General features: G+C 38.6%; 1 protein-coding gene across 1 annotated transcript; it reads left to right on the forward strand.

Moving 5' to 3' along the window:
- Positions 1-1,700: 1,700 nt before the first annotated feature.
- Positions 1,701-21,590, forward strand: LOC127628064 (glycine dehydrogenase (decarboxylating), mitochondrial-like). The gene is made up of 25 exons (XM_052104743.1): positions 1,701-2,034; positions 2,235-2,313; positions 6,547-6,682; positions 7,890-8,054; positions 8,464-8,541; positions 8,724-8,871; positions 9,071-9,267; positions 9,452-9,548; positions 9,633-9,738; positions 9,834-9,973; positions 12,647-12,727; positions 12,834-12,931; positions 13,860-13,944; positions 14,061-14,102; positions 14,191-14,333; positions 14,722-14,797; positions 16,468-16,593; positions 16,901-17,050; positions 17,200-17,312; positions 17,688-17,829; positions 17,921-18,032; positions 19,098-19,193; positions 19,276-19,448; positions 20,936-21,016; positions 21,109-21,590. Exons 1-25 carry the CDS (start codon positions 1,756-1,758, stop codon positions 21,244-21,246), a joined length of 3,081 nt encoding a protein of 1,026 aa, XP_051960703.1. The 5' UTR covers positions 1,701-1,755; the 3' UTR covers positions 21,247-21,590.
- Positions 21,591-21,653: the final 63 nt, after the last annotated feature.

Genomic DNA, 21,653 nt, shown 5'->3' on the forward strand with positions numbered 1-21,653 from the left:
TATGAGGCCAAGGGCCTTCAATGCCCCTTAGGCGTCAGAGCTCACTCTACGAGGAGCATGGCCTCCTCGTGGGCATGGTCGAGTGGGATACCCATTCAAGATATTTGTCGTGTGGCAGGCTGGGCCTCGCCTTTGACTTTTATCAGGTTTTATAACCTACAGGTCCCCTCACTACATTCCAACATTCTATCAGTCTGACTGTGGAATGAACTGGAGTATGTACATGCTGGGCATTATCTCCTCCCTTATAAGGTCCGTCTCTGACCGGCTTAGAGGGTTTATTATGCGTACCAGTACATAAAAACTCAGTACATAAGATATGTGTTTGTGTTTGTACAAGGAGCACCCCACCTTGTAGGTAAGGGCACCCTGTCATACCCCACTAAATAGCTCGCCTCTGGCCGGCTCGTGGAACATCACTTTGCTTTAAGGCTCAGGCACCCGCCTCTGGCTTTATACAGCGAAGTCAGCACGCACGGCGTTTTACATGGGGTTCCCATAGCGTAAGCTACTTACGCAATAGGAGAGACCTCTCGATAAGGGAACGACTCCGTTACTAACGTAACCTCGGTTCCCTGAGAGAGGGAACGACTATTGCGTAAGCAGCCGTGCCTGTGCTTGGTCAGTCGCTTCAGTCGATTGAACCTAAAGAACCGGAATGACGGGATGCTCATTATATAGCCCTATTATATGCTAATTTCAGCAGGCTATGAGCGCGCGAAAGCGGGGCGCGCCCCCATTGGTGGCGCGTTCTAAATCGCCCCGTCATTGGTTCGAGCAGTTGCCGCAGCACAGCCAATGACCGAGCTGCTTCGCTCATCACTGTCTGCTGTGCAGCTGCAATGCGTTTTACATAAAGACTTCAATATTTCTCGAGAAACGGAGTTTTCCCATTGCGTAAGCTACTTACGCAATAGTCGTTCCCTCTCTCAGGGAACCGAGGTTACGTTAGTAACCGAGCAACCGAGTAAAAAGCACCAATTAAGATGGAAACAAGTGTATTTTTCAAAAGTTTTCCAGTTTGGCAGAAACTGATCAGATGCTGGTGTTACTGGGGGAGGACCATCATGCATCAGTTGCAGCAAAATTCATTTTTGAGACGCACACCCTCAGAAACTAATCACTGCCTAAATGTACTTCATTCACAGTACTTTTATTTTCTTATGTTCATAATGCCCTGTTAAATGGTTATTATATATTGTATAGTGTATATTGTTATTACATTTACATTTATTCATTTGGCAGACTCTTTTATCCAAAGCGACTTACAAAAGAGGAAAACATAAGCGAATCATCTTAAGGAGACAGTGGTACGAAAAGTGCCATATTACAAAGTTTCACTATCATCAGAATAGTATACAAATTATTTTTATAGTATTTATTTTATTTGATTAATTACCTGGCACCTTATTTTAATTCTATCTTTATTGTTATTTGTTACTATTTTATTATTATGATTTGTCTTGTCATATTGCGTATTAATGCTTTGGCAATATTGTATGTACTTAGAGAGAGAGAGAGAGAGAGAGAGAGAGAGAGAGAGAGAGAGAGAGAGAGAGAGAGAGAGAGAGAGAGAGAGAGAGAGACGGGGCTTGTCCCTGCGTCAGAGAGATTTCCCTTATGGATTGGCTGCTCAACGAGGAGGCGTATAAAACAGACACTTTTAAGGAATTTCAGAGACATTTAGTGGGTTACACACGGCGTGGAGGGTGGCTGAGAGATTCTTCTATCAACACATCATTTGTAGAGAAGAACATGCAGAGCTGCATTAAATCGTGGGGTGCTATAGTCAGCAGGTCTATGAACGCCCGCATGCCGTACTATAGGAATATTTGCTGCAAAGGTGATGTTTTGAAGAAACTTCAAGGTGTAATTGCAGACGTATCTGCAAATGCTCGCGCTCTGAGCACTTCACAAGTGTTGTGGTCCAGAAAGATTGAAAGAATCCTGCCGAAACACGATGATTTCTCTGAAAGGCACATTGGACCGGGTGACAAAGAGAAACGAGAGATGCTCAATACTCTTGGACTTGAGGTAAGCTGGGGCTATTTACTAATATTATACAACCTAAATGAAGTAATATACAATTTAAAACCTATTTAAACGCTTAATTTTAGCTTTCTTTTAGATTAGAATGTTCTTAAACGTTCACGTGATCATCAGTCTTGTGATCATTCACTCTTCATAAGTGGTTTAATAAAACAATAATGGATCATATTTTCCCTCGATTTCAGTCTGTTTCCCAGCTTATAGAAAACACAATCCCTGCATCCATTCGTCTGGGAAGAAGTTTGAAAATGGACGATCCTGTGTGTAAGTTTCACCTCATACTCCTCACTCGCAGCGTACAGACAGAGAGGAAACACGTGTCGTTTGTTGACGTGAATTCATCGTATATTTGCATTGACCCTCTGAGTCAAATCGGTTAGGTTGAGGTTAAATTTGAGTTCGATAATATTTCAAAAGTGTGTCTGCTTTCAGATGCTCTCCTGGGTCGGTTTCTATGACAGCATAATAATTAATAAAGCCGTAAAGCATTTCCACCATAATTTTTTTTTTTATTCTCGAAAGCTGAATTAGGAGTTCACAACAAAGGCGACCATCTCGGGTGGAATGTAGGTTACACGCTCTTTGTGTGCCAATAGACCTTACAGGAGTGTCTTCCCCCCGTTAAGTCTTCCTTTGAACATATTTGGAGTTGTTTTTGCGGAGCCCGGCGAGCAGCACCAATCTCCTGCCTCCTCAGCCGATGCCAATAGGATGACAATTAGAGTGTAAAGTTCAGCGTCACCAGGCCAGTTTGATCTGGTTAGCAGTCGCATTACATCACGCCAGCACTGCTCAACATACAACTTTGTGAAACATTTCATTTTACCTCATTACCATAACAAAGTAATTTTTTCTGCTGTATTACAGCTGTTGAATTTTTTTATTTTTTTAATTAAGAATGAAAGGCAGTACCAAAGAAGTACTGCTATGATGAATAAATACTAGTGCTGTCAGTCAGTCTGTTAAAATATTCATGATTTTTTTCGTAGTTCGTTTAGTTTAGTTAGTTAGATTAATGGCAGATTTTTTTAAAGTCTTGAAATTTCACTCCATATATACTATTATTCATTTTACATATGTTCATTTTATTTTTAGGAAATAAAACAAACACACTGATTCGTTATTTATTTATTTTTTTTATCCCAATTTGGAATGTCCAATTCCCACTACTTAGTTGGTCCTCGTGGGGGTGCGGTTACTCCCCTCAATCCAGGTGGTGAAGGACAAGTCTCAGTTGCCTCCGCTTTGGAGATTGTCAGTCTTATCACGTGGCTCGTTGTGCACGTTACCGCGGAGACCTAGCGCACATGTATGCTTTACGCTATTCTCCGCTGCATCCACGCACAACTTGCCGCGTGGCCCACCGAGAGCGAGAACCACATGGCGACCACGAGGAGGTTAAACCAGGGGTGGTAGTCGGCATCTTTAACCACTGATCCACCCAGGCCCCTGTCAAAGCAGCTTTACAGAAAATTATGCTTTTACAGAAAAAGCTGTAATATATAGTAATAAAAATGAACATGTTGAACATGATAAAATAAAAACACATGTTAACACAGCTATAATGAATACTTAACAATTTAAATAATATTGGATTTTTTATTTTGCAGTAAGGAGAATTATTATGTGTACATCAGTGGTTCTCAATCTTTTTTTGATTAATTAGTTTACTCAATGCAACTTTGATACATTTCATAATTTGAAAGTTTTGTTAATAAATTCAGCAGGCTTACGCATCATGAATGTGAGACCAAACCTTGCGTTTCTTGAGCTCAAGCAGATGGAGGGCTTTATCAGGGGCCTATAAAATGAAAATGCGAAGACTGAAATTAATAAGTGATATTGTTAATATATTTTACATTTGCCTTTTTGAAAAATTAAATTTATTTATTTTTATAGTCTGTGTAACAGTGGTATTTGTAACAAGACCATTGTAAGCGCATGGATCTTCACTTCCATGGTTCGATGTAACATGATTTCTATAAAACAAACTATGGCATTTTTGTCATTTATAAACCGTAGACATATTCTAAACGCATGTAAAAACTATAAATGCAAAATATTTACAAGTTGTCACTCGTGTATTCTATTCCCTCACTCACCTAATGTAGCCTATGACAAATTTAATAGAGCTGAAGTGGTGATATAATAATATTTATTATCAATCTGTTACAGTTAGTTAGTACAGTTAGTGTTACTGTAGTAAATTCAAGAGTGGTGATGTACAATTCTGTGCTGAATTCAAATGGTTTCTGCTTCTCACGCCTTGTTTCTCAATGATTCTTGCAAAACTGCGAGTTTAAGAGCTTCAGCTTTAAGAGCTTTGCACTCATGATGCTCTGACCATTGAGCCGTATCCATCTACAGAGCCATGCAGGTGCATTAGCCAAAGTTGTGCCTCCGCCTGTGTATTTGATGCTGCTAAACCAGATACTCCAGATGTGCGCTAGACTTCAAAATCAAATGAACGATGCATTACAAATGCGTACCAACCCGTATAATTGAGAACCAACTGATATACTCAAAGTCTAGATAAATGTTTTAATTCAAAGATAACTTGATGATAGATTTGATTATTATGACTGATAAATGCCCCCATTTGTAACCTAACCCCCCCTCTACTAATTTGCCCTGAACGCCCTCCTGGAGGGCGGTACCACCCCTGTTGAGAACCCCTGGTTTACATGGAACACAAAATCAGGATAATCGGGCAAAAATCTCAGTGTGCCGATCAGATGTTTGCTGAAACTAATTAACCTTACCTGAAAGGTAACAGGAAAGATGTTTAAGGCTTTTGCATGGCCACGTACATTGTCGGCTTATTAAGCATAATAGGTGTAAGAACATGCATGAAAACTTGATCAATGAGCATCTTTACACATTGTGGTAAAATGTGTAAAACTGTCATGAAAATAATGGCACAATGTGAACGATTGTATTGACCCCAAAATGGGCTTCATTTTCTTTATGCAAAATGCAGTATCTTTGTTTCTTTTGATTTTGGGGGAAATTGTACCAGGACATTTTCTTAAATGTTTTTACGAGTATCACCCATATATAGTTTTTTTTGAAGTGCTAAAGGCTGCTGACCAACCCTTTCTCATTTAACTGACCAAATTATTTCCCCCTAACAATGGGAAAATGAATGACAAATAATGGATTTCAAGGCTATACTGTATAGTTTTGTTGAAATGCTGCCCTAGGTACTATCGGGTTTAACATATGTCAAGAGCGAGACAGTGTTAGACTCTGCTTGTGCTTGTAAAGAAACAAGCCATGCTGAAACTGATGGGGGACTGGATTCTGCTGGTTCAGCTGAAGTGAGCTTGGTTTGCAAATCCTAATGAGTAATTCACTACTCCTCATTAATAGGCTGATTTTACATTTTACTTTTATATATAATATTGGGTGTATGTGTATGTGTATGTGTATGTGTATGTGTATGTGTATGTATGTATGTATGTATGTATGTACGTACACACATCCATCTATCTTCAACCACTTATCCGAAGTCGGGTCGCGGGGGCAGCTGCTCCAGCAGGGGGCCCCAAACTTCCCTATCCCGAGCCACATTAACCAGCTCTGACTGGGCGACCCCGAGGCGTTCCCAGGCCAGTGTGGAGATGTAATCTCTCCACCTAGTCCTGGGTCTTCCCCGAGGCCTCCTCCCAGCTGGACGTGCCTGAAACACCTCCCTAGGGAGGCGGCCAGGGGGCATCCTTACCAGATGCCCAAACCACCTCAACTGACTCCTTTCAATGCAAAGGAGCAGCGGCTCTACTCCGAGCTCCTCACGGATGACTGAGCTCCTCACCCTATCTCTAAGGGAGAAGCCCGCCGTATATATATGTTATATTAAATTATAGTTCTAAAAAAAATGGGGCACTTGGTTATTTACAAAAAGGCAATGTAGATATTGACATTGAATGTGCCATAGAGATGTTAGTCTGACTGTGGTAGCCAACAATGTGTATTTCTGTCCCCCCTCTGTACCTGTATGTACTACAGCATTATTTTGCCCTGTTAAGTTGCTGTGTTGCCAAGCTGCAGCACAATGCCTCAGGAATTCCTGTTTTGTGGTATGTGCTGGCTCCAGTGTTCAAGCAACGGCGATTAAACTACTTGCCTAGCCATCAGGAAATGTCCCATACGTGCCATTTTATTAAAGTGTGTGTGTGTGATTGTTTAATACCCCTCATATGATTCTCGTGAGAAACTTACTAATACATTTGTGCCATAGGCTGTGCTCGTAACTTGTTAAATAGAAGAGAAGCTTCTTTCAATTTCAGTCTGCACAACCCCAGTGTTTTGTCCTTGCAAGGAAGTCAAATCTGAAAAAAATAACCAAACCAGTTTTTGTATGACTTTTTATCGTGCTTTTTAATACAAAGCATGTGAGCACAGTCCCATTAAGATAAGACAGTGTATTTATACACTATTTGCTTTGATAATCTCAGAAATCCAAATTGTTCTTATTTATGTGCTTTATTACTACAGGTGAGAACGAAATTCTTGAGTCACTCCAAAAGATCGCCTCAAGGAACAAGACATGGAGGTCCTACATTGGAATGGGCTATTATAACTGCTCTGTTCCACAAGTCATACAAAGAAACCTACTTGAGAACTCTGGATGGTATGGGCTTTTTTTAGGCATTTATTATATATTACTTATTGGGGGGTGCAAAATGGACCAAAAAAACACAAATCAACCCTTTATTTCAGTCATGAGAACGAAAGTTTGCATCCACAACCTGGAACATTTTGTTCAAAACAGTTGTTTATATTAAGGAGTAGCATGGATAACATCATCTAAGTATTGTGACTCGCGGCTCCTGGCTGGAGTCACTCACCGCACCCTGGATTCGAACTCGTGACTCCAGGGGCTGTAGTCAGCATCAATACACCCAAAACCCAGGCCCCCAGACTACATCCACATTATTCTGGATACATTTGAAAATTTCCAGAAGTTGCTTGTCCACTCAAACTCCTGAAAACACTTAAATCCCCTTACAAAAAAAAAAACAAAAACAGAAGTGTGGCCCTGCGTCATTTCCATGTGCGGTATGAAACGCAATTGTCCTCGTGTTCCGACGCCGGACATCAGCTCTGAGTAAACTTCCCATCGCCTTTGATAGCATTGTTCAAGATAAATGTTACTTTCTAAACCTTCACATTGCATTCCTTCAAAGTAAATGACGGGCACAACAATGCTTCTACATGAATGGATCTTATAACTGCATCACATGACAGCAAATCTTCATAGTTTTCTAATATCTCAGTTTTTCCTTCCCACACTATAAATCGAAGACTTAGTTTTCAAATGTATCCATTTGGGATAAAACTGAAAGCTCAGTTTTCCTTGGACAAAAACAGCATTTCAGTGTGGATGGAAGGGCCAAAACGTAGCATTATATGCATTAACAAATGAAAACATATTAGTGTGGACATGGCCGAAGCCATTCGCAGGCCGATTTTCCCCAAAATGTGTAAAAACTGTGGCACAGTGGCGCTATCAAGTCATTATTCTGTTTGTTTGAGCATACAACAGAGTAACATTGGCTTAACCAGTTGCGTGAGTTTGGGGTGGGACTATCCTTTTGTGTGACCAAGGAAAGTTGGGAAGAGTGTTTCGGGAAACCTGTCTGAAAATGATCACTTCAGCTTTAAATGTGTTGAGATTGTATGGTAAGTCTGAAATTATAGTAATAATGTTTGTAAATGCACATACCTGATTCTGCCACTATCATGTCATATTTTTATTTATTTATTTTAATGTTTGGGTTGTTTCTTTTGCATTGAAATTTAAGTCAATGCATAATTTCTGTCTGTATTCTTTATAGGTTGACACAGTACACACCCTACCAGCCTGAGGTTTCTCAGGGGCGTCTAGAGAGCTTGCTCAATTATCAGACGATGGTCTGTGACATCACTGGAATGGAAGTAGCCAATGCGTCATTGCTTGATGAAGGCACTGCAGCAGCAGAGGCCATGCAACTCTGCCACAGGTTAGTGGACTAACTACTAGGGTGGGAAAAGTGGTGGGACTTTATGGTATTTATCATAGGGGTGCACAATAAAGGTCTTTGGAATTTGCAGTGCTTGATCCTGCTCTAACACCTGAACCAGGTCTCATTCTGCTTGGCACGCAGCTTGGCATATCTCTTGGGGTGTGAGTGAGCACTTCTGATTTAGCATGACAATTAATGTCAATATGAAGCTGCAATCGCAAGCAAATTTTTCTTCTGTAATCTGACATTATAGTATTTTGTCCCACCTTTGACTCAATCAGCTCTTTGTTTCATTGTCTTAGTTTGTGCCCAAATTAGATATGATCTTCAATAGTATGTTTTTTATTTTTTTATTTATCTTTTTATAAACATTGATTTTTAATGATCATCTGTTCCTTTTTAAAAGGCAAAACAAAAGAAGAACTTTCTACATTGACCCACGATGTCATCCACAGACTATTGCAGTTGTGCAAACCAGAGCCAAGTAAGGAATTTTAGATTTATTTTTTATTTTTTTTAATTCTAGTTCACTAAATTATGCTGCAATCAAACCATGTTTTGTGCTTTTTCAGAGACGTAAGGATGAGACCAGCTACTTGTATACACAAAGGGGAGAAATAGTAACCTACTCGTTTAAAACAAATTTACATTGTGCTTACATTGCAGTTACATTGGTGTAAAGACCATTCTCAAGCTTTCTCATGAGATGGACTTCAGTGGAAAGGATGTTAGCGGTGTCCTCTTCCAGTACCCCGATACTGAGGGCAGGGTGGAAGATTTCACCGCACTCGTTGATCGGGCTCACAAGGGTGGTGTATGTATATCCTACCTTCCAATGTCATTATTAAAGCTAGATTTATACATTTTCTTTGCAAATGCTGGGTTAAAGTGAGGTTTATTTTTCCAAATGAATTGTGAATTTTTGTGCACAACAAATAACATTGGTTAATGTAGGCAAACCAAAGGACCAGATTGTGATCCTGTCCCATTATTACAATTATTTTGTTTTTAAGGCACTAGCTTGCTGTGCTACAGACTTGCTGGCACTCTGCGTGTTGCGTCCTCCAAGTGAGTTTGGAGTAGACATCGCCTTGGGTAGCTCTCAGCGCTTTGGAGTACCTGTCTTTTATGGTGGACCTCATGCAGCATTCTTTGCAGTCAAAGACAATCTGGTCAGAATGATGCCAGGAAGGATGGTTGGAGTGACCAGGTCTGTTTACCTCTGATACCTTTATTTTTTAATCTTTATAATGCCTGTATGTAATATTAGCCTCTTCAAGACTCTGCCATTCTTAATTTAAAACAAATTATTCATAAAATTTCCTTTTATATTAAAACATTAGCCATTTAAATGGGTGTATACAGACAATCTAATGCTGCTTGCATCTTTACAGAGATGCAGCTGGGAAAGAGGTTTATCGTCTGGCTCTCCAAACCAGAGAACAGCACATCCGCAGAGACAAAGCCACTAGCAATATCTGCACAGCCCAGGTTGAGCTTCACAATAAAAAAAAAAAAAGACTGACTGTGGAGTTTAATGTTATCTGAGCTAAATTTTATTGTCTTGAATTTCAGGCTCTTCTTGCAAACATGGCTGCCATGTTTGCATTGTACCATGGACCTCAAGGTTTGAGACACATTGCAGAGAGAACCCACAATGCAACCTTGATTTTAGCTGAAGGCATGTAGTTCAGAGTCTTATGTTTACTTTTGTGCCTAATAGAGCTATTTTTCTTTTTTTGGCTATCCTGATTTTCTTCCATTATGTTATAAAAGGGCTGAAAAGAGCGGGACACAAACTCCAGCATGAGAACTTCTTTGATACGCTTAAGATTAACTGTGGTGTGGCTGGCAAGGACATCTTAGAAAAAGCCATACAGCGGGAGATCAACCTACGGATCTACAGTGATGGAGTGGTGAGTCCTGTAGAAATGTTTGAACTTAAAGGGATAGTTAAAGGTGCCAATTCTGTTATCATTTGCTGTCTTTCTGTGGAACACAAAAAGAGATGTTAGACAGAATCTTGGCCTCAGCCACCATTCACTTTCATTGCATGTGTTTTTTTTTTTTCTTTTCTTTTTTTTTTTTATACAATGAAACTGAACGATGACTGAGGCTAACATTCTGTCTTTTGTATTCCACCAAAGACAAAGTCATATGGGTTTGAATCGACATGAGGTTGAGCGAATAGAACACAACAGTAGCTGGTTTCCATCTACATATTATTATGTGCATTTTGGGATATCGCATAAAAACGGCTGAAAGGAAACATCAAGATGCAAATAAAAGCTCTAAAATTCACACACACGCATGATGGATACATTTTTTTTTATTAAAAAAGAAATGCGCATAAACTGAGATGAAACGCATTTACCAACTAAAATCCTATTTATTTATTAGGAATATATGATGCGCATGAAAATAATCTTGTGACTGAATATTTCATTCATAAATGGACTAAGAGTGCACCAACTCTCGCATCTGAAATGTTGCTCTGGTCATTCTTAAAAACCGGTGTCCTGAAGATACGAAGCCTTTACAGAGTTGGTAGACAAAGTCAAATACAAACTTGAACTGTGCCGCAGAGCAGGTTTATTAACGCTTTGGAAGAAATTATATTGATCCATATGGTAAAGACATAAGAAGAGAGAAATGCACACACATTGCACTCCCAAAACTGTGTGACGCGCTGTTGCTCCTAGACTTGAGACAACGTTATTTACAGTGTTTTGTCTGGGTGCTATAAAACATATTTAAAAAAAACAATATTTTCCCCGGATGTGACTCTTTTGTTCTTTTGAATACATGGGATGATAACACTGCGTTATTTGTACTTTTGTTCTTGCGATATTCAGATTTTTCGCATAAATTAATGTCGCAACTTGGATGGAAACCTAGCTAGTCTGTTTCTGGAAATAATGATTTCATAATTTAAATCATTAATTTTCACCATAAACAAATAGATTTTCAATTATAACTTATAACCCTTAAAGGGCCATGAAACTCACTTCATTTTTTAGATATTACCATGTATGTATGTGTTACACAGGATAGAAGGCAAAGTATCCATTATTTTTATTTTTTTTTGCACCATTTTCAACAATGTGACAAATATACAAGTTCTCCCAAAATGTTTAAATGTCACGATTGTTACCATCTTTTACCATGAATTTGCATTAGTTTATATCTAGCTGGTTATGTATATTCATTAGTTAGCCAGCTAAGTTGCATATTTAAAGCTAGTGACGTGAGAAAGCAAATTAATATATTTTTATCCTCATTCTAATAAGATGGTGGGGCAGAGTGAGGCCGGGAAGTTAAGTGGTGAATGAGTTCCACCTGTGTGCCACACCGGGCTTGTGTTCCAGTGAGGGGCGGCGGGAGTTTAAGGAGAGGAGACTGCAGTAGATGAGAGAGAGAGAGAGAGAGAGAGAGAGAGAGAGAGAGAGAGAGAGAGAGAGAGAGAGAGAGAGAGAGAAGCACAAAGCTATGTGTGTGTTAAATGTACGGCTGAAAAGACTATTGTGTTTGAGTGTATTCATGTACATGCTGAAAAGCATAATGTGGCACACAGGTGGAACTCATTCACCACTTAACTTCCCGGCCTCGCTCTGCCCAGACGCCGCTCGGCCCCGCCCTGCTCGCCACAGACTACTTCAGATCGATCACATTCTTGCTCTAAATAAAGGCTAGATACAACGCAACAAATACAGTTTAACAGAAAGCAGGTGTCAGTATACTATTAAAGTTCTTTTTAATTAGACCCATCATCTAAAAACTGCACACCTGCACGAGAATCTGAATAAACAAAAACAAAGGGAACAAAGATGTTCGTCTAGCGCACGTTTACATAGAAAAACGAATGGATCGTTGCAAAAGCGTTCGGTGTGAACAGCCCCTTACAGTTGGTGGAGGTCGTTAGCAGCGGAGTCTTGCTCTAAGCGTTTCTCAGATTAAGCAATGAGTCATTTAAATGCTTTGTCAGGAAAGATGTTAAACTTGGAAATGTGTTTCTCGAGTTCCTTGCGTTCGGTTCATGTATATTAATTTATATATTTAATTTGAAAAAAAAAGTACAATACATTTTCATGATTCAGTTAGTGCTGTTATTTTTGTAATAAAGTTCAGCACTATTTTACTTTTGAGTGTTATTTTTCATTCAGTATCAATTTGAAAAACTATCTGTTGATTAATCTGTTAACGGCAGGTACTGCCCAACTTGGTTCTCGGTATCTGTAAAATCCACTATCGGTCAATCTCTAATTTGATTGCATCATTTGCAGTGCTTCGTGGGATTGTAGTTCATGCCCTTCTATAAAATAGTAAATGAACAGTCTTTTTCACAGTACATTTTGTCCAATTTTCAAATACTTTTTTGCCGCCGATCAAAGTTTGTAATGTTGTGTGATTTAACCTTGAAGCTGGTTGGTTTGTATTTTATGAAAAGCCTATGACAAAAATAATGGCAATGGTTCTATGACCGCATTTTCATTTCTGGTAAACTATCCCTTTAAGAAGACCATTTCAGTGCATGATAATTATGTTTTGTTTTTTTGTTTTTATTATATTTTTGGTTCTGAAATTTTTAGCTTGGAGTGTCTCTGGATGAAACAATTTCTGAGAGAGACTTGGATGATCTGCTCTGGATCTTTGGATGTGAATCATCAGCTGTAAGTTCTTGCCAAGACACTAAATCAAGACCATTTCAGGAAAAGCTATTGGTAAATTCCCGGTCTCTGTTTGCCAACAATTGATGGTCTTTTGGTCATTTATCAGGAGCTTATTGCTGAGAAAATGAGCGAGAGAACTAAAGGACTGTTGGCAAGTCCTTTCAAGAGAACCAGCAATTTCCTCACCCATCCTGTGTTTAACAGGTTTGTTTTGTTCGTGTTCCAATGTTTATTACAGTTTTTCTGCATGACATGCTATGCCAAAACTGTTTAAACGGCATGATTCTGATTCTTTTATAACATTTATGCATGAAGCTCAGGGGTTAGGAACCTTTTTCCTATCAGGGGCCATTTGAGTATCTATAAAATTGCTTGCAATTTCTTATTATGGGTGTAAATAAATGCACCTGTACGTTAAACATTTAAAGGGGACCTTTGCATTGTACAGTATTTTGCGTTATTTAAAATGTATTTTAATTTTATGTATTTTTACAGTTAACAGAATCATTGCCATTTTTATACTTATTAATTTAATTCTCGAATGGCCTCGCAGGCCAGGTAAAATTGCCTTCCCTGAGGCTGGACATTCCCTATCTTTGGTATGGCATCTATGACCCCATAATGATTTATAAGCTGCATGTGGTTAATTTGTCACACCGCAGCAGCATTTTAAATGAGCTAGTGAAGGCAAAAAAGTTAATAAATGCTGACCAGTTGGAGGACCTAGGACACTTTCCCTGTGCAAATGTTTTGGGCAGTTGTTAAAAATACTTCATAGTGATTTAAAGAAAAAAACAATAATGCCATGAATTACTTTTATTTGTCAAATAACTTCATACAAATTGCAGTAAATGTAACAAAACTAAATTAATACTTGGTGTGGCTAATACCCTGTGCCTTTTAGACAGCACCGATTCTCCTTCTAGGTACACTTGCACTCCGGTTTTCAATGTTGTTAAAGGATGTTCCGAGCATATTCTCAATTGCTTCTGTCTCTTCATGTAATCCCAGACTGACTCAATGTTGAAATCCACCTAGCCTAATAAAGATGTGTCAGATGTGTAGATATGTGATGTAGTATTTATTGTCATTGTCTTAAAGGATAATTACTTGAAATTGCTTTCAATTGCAGTTATCATTCAGAGACCAATATTGTACGCTACATGAAGCGCCTGGAAAACAAGGACATTTCCCTTGTACACAGTATGATTCCATTAGTAAGTAAAGAATCTGATAGATTGCATTAGACTTTATCCTTTGCGACAGTGTTTGATGGCAACTTTTTTATAATTTTATTGAAAGCCTTATTGTAATACCCAGCTTTTGAATCCAGGGCTCTTGCACAATGAAGCTGAACAGTTCATCCGAGCTCATGGTAAGTCAGTGTAAGATCTTTCATAATGCCCATTTCATCTGTTGGATTGGAATAAAAATATTTTCACTATTTTGTAACTTCACTACAGCCGATCACCTGGAGGGAATTTGCAAATATCCACCCCTTCGTACCATTGGAGCAGGCTGAAGGTTATCAGCAGCTCTTCAGACAGCTTGAGAGAGACCTATGTGAGATTACAGGATATGATAAGATCTCCTTTCAACCAAATAGGTGAGTCTTCTGCTATTAAGAAACGTTATAATGTGAAATTAATTCACACTGACAAAAATGTAATATCCTGTTCTGATTTTTGTCAGTATTTGAATACAGCCATGAAAGGATTACTAGGTGTGCGTTCCTTAACTGTAAATACAATCCTTATAAATGTATAGCTTGAATATCAAGGACTTGGTACATTCTGGTAATTTTAAATAACATTGCTGTTGTTGCAAATATCAACATGACACTACTGTTTTCAGTCAGATTCTGTTTGCTAAGGCTTATAAGTTTGGGGATGTACTGTACTCTTGTGCTAAAGCCCCTTGAAGCAATCTTTGAACTCTGGTTTGCTGAGACAGAACTGTTACATGATGGAATGATTGATTTCTGTGTCCTGTAGTGGTGCACAGGGGGAATACGCAGGCTTGGCTGCAATCAAAGCCTATCTGAACTCCAAAGGAGAATCTCACCGAACGGTGAGTGTCATCCTGCAGAACAAAGCAAAATTTCTCTCTCATTTACCTTTTTAATGATTAGTTTATCCCGGGAGCCTGGGTAGCTCAGCAAGTAAAGACGCTGACTACCACACCTGGAGTAGCAAGTTGGAATTTAGGGCATGCTGAGTGACTCCAGTCAGTGGCCCGGTTGCTATGGTGGGTAGAGTCACGTTGGGTTAACCTCCTCGTGGTCCCTATAATGTGGTTCTCGGTGGGGTGCATAGTGAGTTTTGTGTGGATGCCACAGAGAATAGTGCGAGCCTCCACACGCGCTAGATCTCCATGGCAACGCGCTCAACAAGCCACGTGATAAAATGCTCAGATTGACTGTTTCAGACGCGGAGGCAACTGAGATTAGTCCTCTGCCACCTGGATTCATTGGATTTATTTATTTAAACAAATGTAAAAAAAAATGTGTAGATCACATGGCACACTACATGAAATAATTGGTAGAAGGATAGCAAAGGTTTCATAAGTTGTACGGAAGTCTTTAAAGTGATTAAGAATTCCATAAGTTACAATTTTGTATGTGATTTACTATTTTGCACTAGATGGAAAATTCAGAAATTTCTGCCTCTGTGAGAAAAAGAATGGTCAAAATGATCAAGTCATTGCAGTGTTTTGTAATCTGGCCTTTGTTTTATCAACTCCCTATAAGTAGATCTTCGATAGCAGATGCCACTCTTAAAACAGCGAAGGTTCGCACTGCCATGGTTGAGTAAATATCCACAGAAAACTACCCGCCCATTACAGGATTCAACTTCAATTGGAGAGTCCGTATTTGGTGATTTTTAAGACTATGAAAGCTTGTGGTCCTTGGACAATGAGTTTGTTCATGGTGCCCCTATGAAAAAAAGTGTTTGGGCTACTGTCAGAATCTCTGACATGCCGTCTGTTATGACCTGACTAATTTGAACTAAATGGTGTATTGAGAAATAGAAGACACTCTGTTAAACCTAAATGCATTCAGAACCATTTAACGGAATAGTTCACCCAGATATGAAAATTAAATGACTCTGCAGAACACAAAGATGTTTAGACAAATATATAAGATCTGTAGGTCAATACAACACAAGTGAATGGTGGCTAAAATATTAAGCTCCAAAAAGCACACAAAGGCAGCATAAAAGGGATCCAAAAGACTCAAGTGGTTAAATCCATGTCTTCTGAAGCGATCCAATCAGTTTTGGGTGAGAACAGACAAAAGTGTAACTTAATTTTCACTGTTAATCTTGACATCTGTTGTCTCCTTTGCAATCATGGTTGATTTCAAGCTTGATTACACTTCCTAGGGCCATCCAGAGCTCTACACATGCGTCAAGCACTAGGAAGTGTAATCAAGCTTGAAATCATGATTGTGCCTAGAGACCGCAATGGCAATGTGCTGTGAAAGAGTTATATTTTGGATTTAACCACTAAAGTTTATAGATGCCTTTGTGCTTTTTTTTTTTTTTTTTTTAACTATTCTTCTAAAAATCTTAATTTGTGTTCAGCAGAAGAAAGTAATATGCATCTTGAATGGCAAAAGGGAATACAGAAGATAACAAAGTTCTGCGTAGGACAATGCATCCAGTAGCATGTTAAAACCACTGAAATTTTTATTTTGTTTTTCTAGCCTTCCATATTGTAACTGTTCTGCATCTGTTCAGGTTTGCCTGATTCCCAAATCAGCTCATGGAACGAACCCTGCCAGTGCTCAGATGGCAGGCATGAAAGTACAGGTTGTGGAGGTGGACAAAGATGGCAACATTGATGTGGTTCATCTTAAGGCTATGGTATGTACAATTCTTATGTCTAATTCTGTAAAATGCAGTTTGAACTTAAAATTGCAGTGATGATAACTGGATATTTTTTACTTTCACCATTAAGACCAAACGGTTACATTTTAAATTGGGACAAACAAAAGTCCTAAATTCACTGAACAGGAAAACGATTATATTCTGTAGGCCAATTTACACTGATACACTCTGATAACATAATCATGTCTATGTTTATGATTCTCTGTACTCCATTATCATGTCACTAGACAAAGAATTACATAAACAGAGTCTAACTAGTCACACGATTTACTTGTTCTTATAGGTGGACAAACATAAGGCAAACTTGGCTGCCATAATGATCACATACCCCTCCACTAACGGTGTGTTTGAGGAGAATGTCAGTGACGTGTGTGAGCTCATTCATCAGAACGGTGGACAAGTCTACCTAGATGGTGCCAACATGAATGCACAGGTAAGGAAAAATAGAACCCTTAATGTATGCAGCAAAATTTTTGGAATGGATCTCTTTTGCCGTTTTCATACAGCAGTATCACGGCTAAGCGTTTTACAGTGAGCTTGCATGTTCTAACGGGCCATTACTATCCCTGACTTTTCATTCAGGTGGGATTATGCCGACCTGGAGACTATGGCTCAGATGTATCTCACTTGAATCTCCACAAAACCTTCTGCATCCCTCATGGTGGTGGTGGCCCTGGGATGGGGCCAATAGGAGTGTAAGTGTGTTAAATTCCAGAGGTTAAGGCGAATGATTGGTGCTACTGGCAAAGATAAGCATCATTACTAATGTGTTCAAATTCAAAGCAAACTTGCGATTTTCACTAAGCAGACAATAAAACAGTTGAAAATATCCTATAGACTTTTATTGAGGGAGGGATTGGAGTCATAACTAGGGATGAGAACATTAAAGAAATTTGGTGATGGGCTCTTTTGATTTTTGGCCTTCTAACAACCACCAAGAACACCATAGCATCTTGAGACAAAACCTAGTTTTGGAAGAAAGTAGCTTATTGTATGGTGATATGCCACCTACCGGAAACTTTAATTTGTTGTTCAGTGCAACATTGTAATCCGATGACCTGCTCCTATAGGAAACAGCATCTGGCTCCCTTCCTACCCAATCATCCAGTCGTGAACATACAGTACAGCAATGCTGCGTGCTCTCTGGGCACCATCAGTGCTGCTCCCTGGGGCTCAAGTGCCATCCTGCCCATATCATGGGCTTATATTAAGGTCATCATCCTCGCTGCATGTCTTACCTGAATAATGTATTTTTCAATCGTGCATGGTGTGTATATAATAAAAATAGATTTGCATTTAACAGATGATGGGTTCAAAGGGTCTTGCGCATGCTACAGAGGTGGCCATCCTTAATGCCAATTACATGGCTAAAAGGCTGGAAAACAACTACAAAATTCTTTTCAGGGGTACTAAAGGTAAGTTGTAGCAGTGCTGTTGTATAAAAATATGCCAAATGTTGTCTTGTATGATCGATCTTGACAAATACTTATAGCTCATGTGTGAAAATTTAAAAATACTTTCTCCTATCCCTGCTTATAAAGGGTTCGTTCATCCAAAAATGAAAATTCTCTCATTTACTCGCACTCATGCCATTACAGATGAGTGTGACTTTCTTCTGCAGAACACAGATTTTTAGAAGAATATCTGCGCTTTGTAGGTCCATACAATGGAAGTGATTGGTGACCCTAAATTTGAAACTAAAAAAAGCACAAATGCAGCATAAACGTAATCCATAGAACTCCAGTGTTTAAATCCATGTCTTCTGAAGCGATATGATGGGTGAGAAACAGATAAAATAAATACTTTTTAACTATAAAAACTTGCCCCTGCCCTGTAGGAGGCAGTTTTCACAAAAAATGTGAATAGCCAAAATCAAAAGGAGAACCCTTAGGAGAGAAGACCGGTTAGAAGGACTTAAAAATATCAGTTTCTCACCCACATCTATCATAACGCTTCCTAAGACATAGATTTAACCACTGGTGCCAAGTATGAGTTATTTTTATGCTGCCTTTTTATGTGCTTCTTTTGAGCTTCAAAGTTTTGGACCCTGTTGGACTTGTATTGTATTGACCTACAGTGCTGATATTTTCTTTTTAAATATATTTGTTTGTGTTCAGTAGAAGAAAGAAAATCTTACAAATCTGGGTGCAAGTAAATGATGAGAGAATTTTCACTATTTGGTAAACTATCCCTTTATGCTGAGATCACTGTAAGCCATTAGTAGGTAAACTTTTCCTGATCCAAAATTTATCTTAGTTTGACACGGCAACATCGGATCAAGAAATGGTTTGAGTTTGGGGTGGACTCTGTATTTTCTTTTTCTCTCAACCAGTGGCAGACATGATGTGCATTTTGGCAAATCAGTTTGAAAACATTTACTTTTGTAATTGCATTTGGTTACATTTGTCATAGAAATGACACTTAATGAAGATTGTTCATAGGTACTTTTTTTCCCCAATTAATTATTTTTGTAATTTCAGGCTTTGTTGCTCATGAATTTATTGTGGATGTGCGTCCTTTTAAAAAGTCTGCAAACATCGAGGCTGTTGATGTGGCAAAAAGACTGCAAGATTACGGTAAGTGAAAGAGGATCATACGGGTGTAGATGGTTTTACAGGTTTATGGCACTTTACTGATGCTCCAAAACCTATATAACAGGTTTTCATGCACCTACCATGTCTTGGCCTGTGGCTGGAACTCTAATGATTGAGCCCACAGAGTCAGAGGACAAGGCTGAGCTGGACCGATTCTGTGATGCACTGCTGGCTATTCGACAGGAAATTGCAGAGATTGAGGAGGGCAGGATGGATTTGAGGGTTAATCCTCTCAAGGTGACTGTCCTTAAGGAATGTCCTGGGTTCAATACAAGTTAAACCTTATCGAAAGCATCTGTGGAGCTTCAGTCGAATGTATCATGATCTTATAATGGTAGTCTAAGGGGCAAGGCATTGGACTGGAATAAATGTTAAAATGCAAACTGTTTGGAAAGTGTAGCCACAAGAATCACTTGTCTGCAAAAGCTATATCTAGTCTTTCAATTCCCATAATGACCAGTAACTTTGCCATATGCAGCAGGATGTACTTGGTCCATAATTCGTAAATGGAAGTTTCGCCTAGAATGTACTATATTTATGCTTTTGACAGACAATTCAGAAATCCAAAAAGATGAACAAAAAGTGTGCATCAGCAATATATTTTTGTATAATATATTTGTTTTCCCTGGGAATCAAACCTATGACCTTGGTGTTGATCGTGCTATACTCTTAAAGGGACAGTTCACTCAAAAATTAAAATTCATCATTTACTCGCCTTCATGCCATCCCAGATGACTTCCTTTCTTCTGCAGAACACAAAAGATTTTTGAAGAAAATTTCAGCTCTGTAGGTCCTGACAGTACAAGTGAATTGTGTCCAACTTTGAAGCTCCAAAATTCTCAAATGCAGCATAAAAGTAATCCATAATACTCCAGTGGTTAAATCCATATCTCCAGAAGTGATATGATCGGTGTGGATGAGAAACAGATCAATAATTAATTTTGTACTATAAATTCTTCTCCTTGCCCTGTAACATGCACGAATAATATGAATCGGCAAAAACAAAAGAATGTGAAAATGATTTGTAATAAAGGACTTAACTATTGATCTGTTTCTCACTTACACTTATCATATCCCTTCTGAAGATATGGATTTAACCACTGGTGTCCTGGGTTACTTTTATGCTGCCTGTGTGATGATTTTTATTTTTTTTAAAGTTCTGGCCACCATTCATTTTTATTGTAAGTACCTACAGGGCTTTTAAAAATGTTTGACTTTCCTTATGCAGAAAACAAACAAACACCTCTAGGATGGTCAGTAAATGAAAATTAAAATTTTTGGCTGAACTATCTCTTTAAAAGTTGAGCTGGAACTGTAGTCATACCATTTAAAGGACGACTTAACTGTTCAATGGACTTTTTTTGCACAGGTTAACTAATATAGTTAGTTTAATAAAATTATTACCTCCACATTTCTACTTTAAACCCTTCAGAATGCCTTGCCCCATAGACTTGTATTGTCAGCGCAATACAGTAAACGTGATTTTTACTAGCAAAAAGAACTAGTCCAAATTGTTTTTGTGTTAATCGACAACATGCCTCCGAGGCTGTTGATGGAGCAAAACTTGTATTGAACGTTACTTAAATGCCCCTTTTGTAATGAAGCACAATTGGGAACCTTATAAATACCTCCACTTACAGCTTTTGATTTTACAAAAGTAAAATGGGAACAAAGCAAATTAATCTGCTTCTAACCAAATTATTTCTTGCATCTGTCATTCAAAGATGGCTCCTCACTCTCTGGCCTGTATTACCTCCACCACATGGGACAGGCCTTACTCTAGGGAGTACGCTGCTTTTCCCATGGTGCGTACAGCTTGTTGTAAAGCTACACATACCATAAATACTTTACTGGAAGACTTATTTTAAATATTAATACATTTTAAATCCTATTTTAGCCTTTTGTAAGACCTGAGACAAAGTTCTGGCCCACAATTTCAAGGATCGATGACATCTATGGTGACCAAAATCTCGTCTGCACCTGCCCACCCATGGATATCTATGAGTCTCCATATGAAGAAAGGGCTTCCTCATGACCTCATTACACACATCATTATCCAAATGAACCATTCCCATCAAATATATGATTCATCTCTTCCCTGTGATTTACAGTTCTTTTGCATACAATGCACAATAGCTGGCCTTGCCCTGCTCCTTTTGTTACTCTACTAAAACTTTCCAAATCTTATTCTGATGCTGTAATCTACCTGAATAGGGGTTCATTTTTGTATATTTTTACAGTATGAAAATGTTTGGGTGTTTTGGGTTTGTTTGTAGGCTTAACTTACTGGAATTGTTCTCATTGTTGACATTTTGATTTTTATAGATATGTTTTCTAATTATTTAAGAAACTGTTTTACAGCCTGTTTGTAGCAATTTAATAAATATTTTAAAAGGAACATTACATGATATGCCTCTTACTTCTAGGGTGGTTAAATCATAC

Source organism: Xyrauchen texanus, chromosome 3, assembly GCF_025860055.1.
Source record: "Xyrauchen texanus isolate HMW12.3.18 chromosome 3, RBS_HiC_50CHRs, whole genome shotgun sequence".
In the NCBI taxonomy this organism is placed as follows: Eukaryota; Metazoa; Chordata; class Actinopteri; order Cypriniformes; family Catostomidae; genus Xyrauchen; species Xyrauchen texanus.

Excerpts from the sequence above, each read along its gene's own strand:
- LOC127628064 (XM_052104743.1), top strand. The coding sequence starts at position 1,756 with ATGCAGAGCTGCATTAAATCGTGGGGTGCTATAGTCAGCAGGTCTATG. Across the intron at positions 14,103-14,190 it reads ACAGTTCATCCGAGCTCATG|CCGATCACCTGGAGGGAATT; the intron begins GTAAGTCAGTGT and ends ACTTCACTACAG. Across the intron at positions 21,017-21,108 it reads AGTACGCTGCTTTTCCCATG|CCTTTTGTAAGACCTGAGAC; the intron begins GTGCGTACAGCT and ends ATCCTATTTTAG.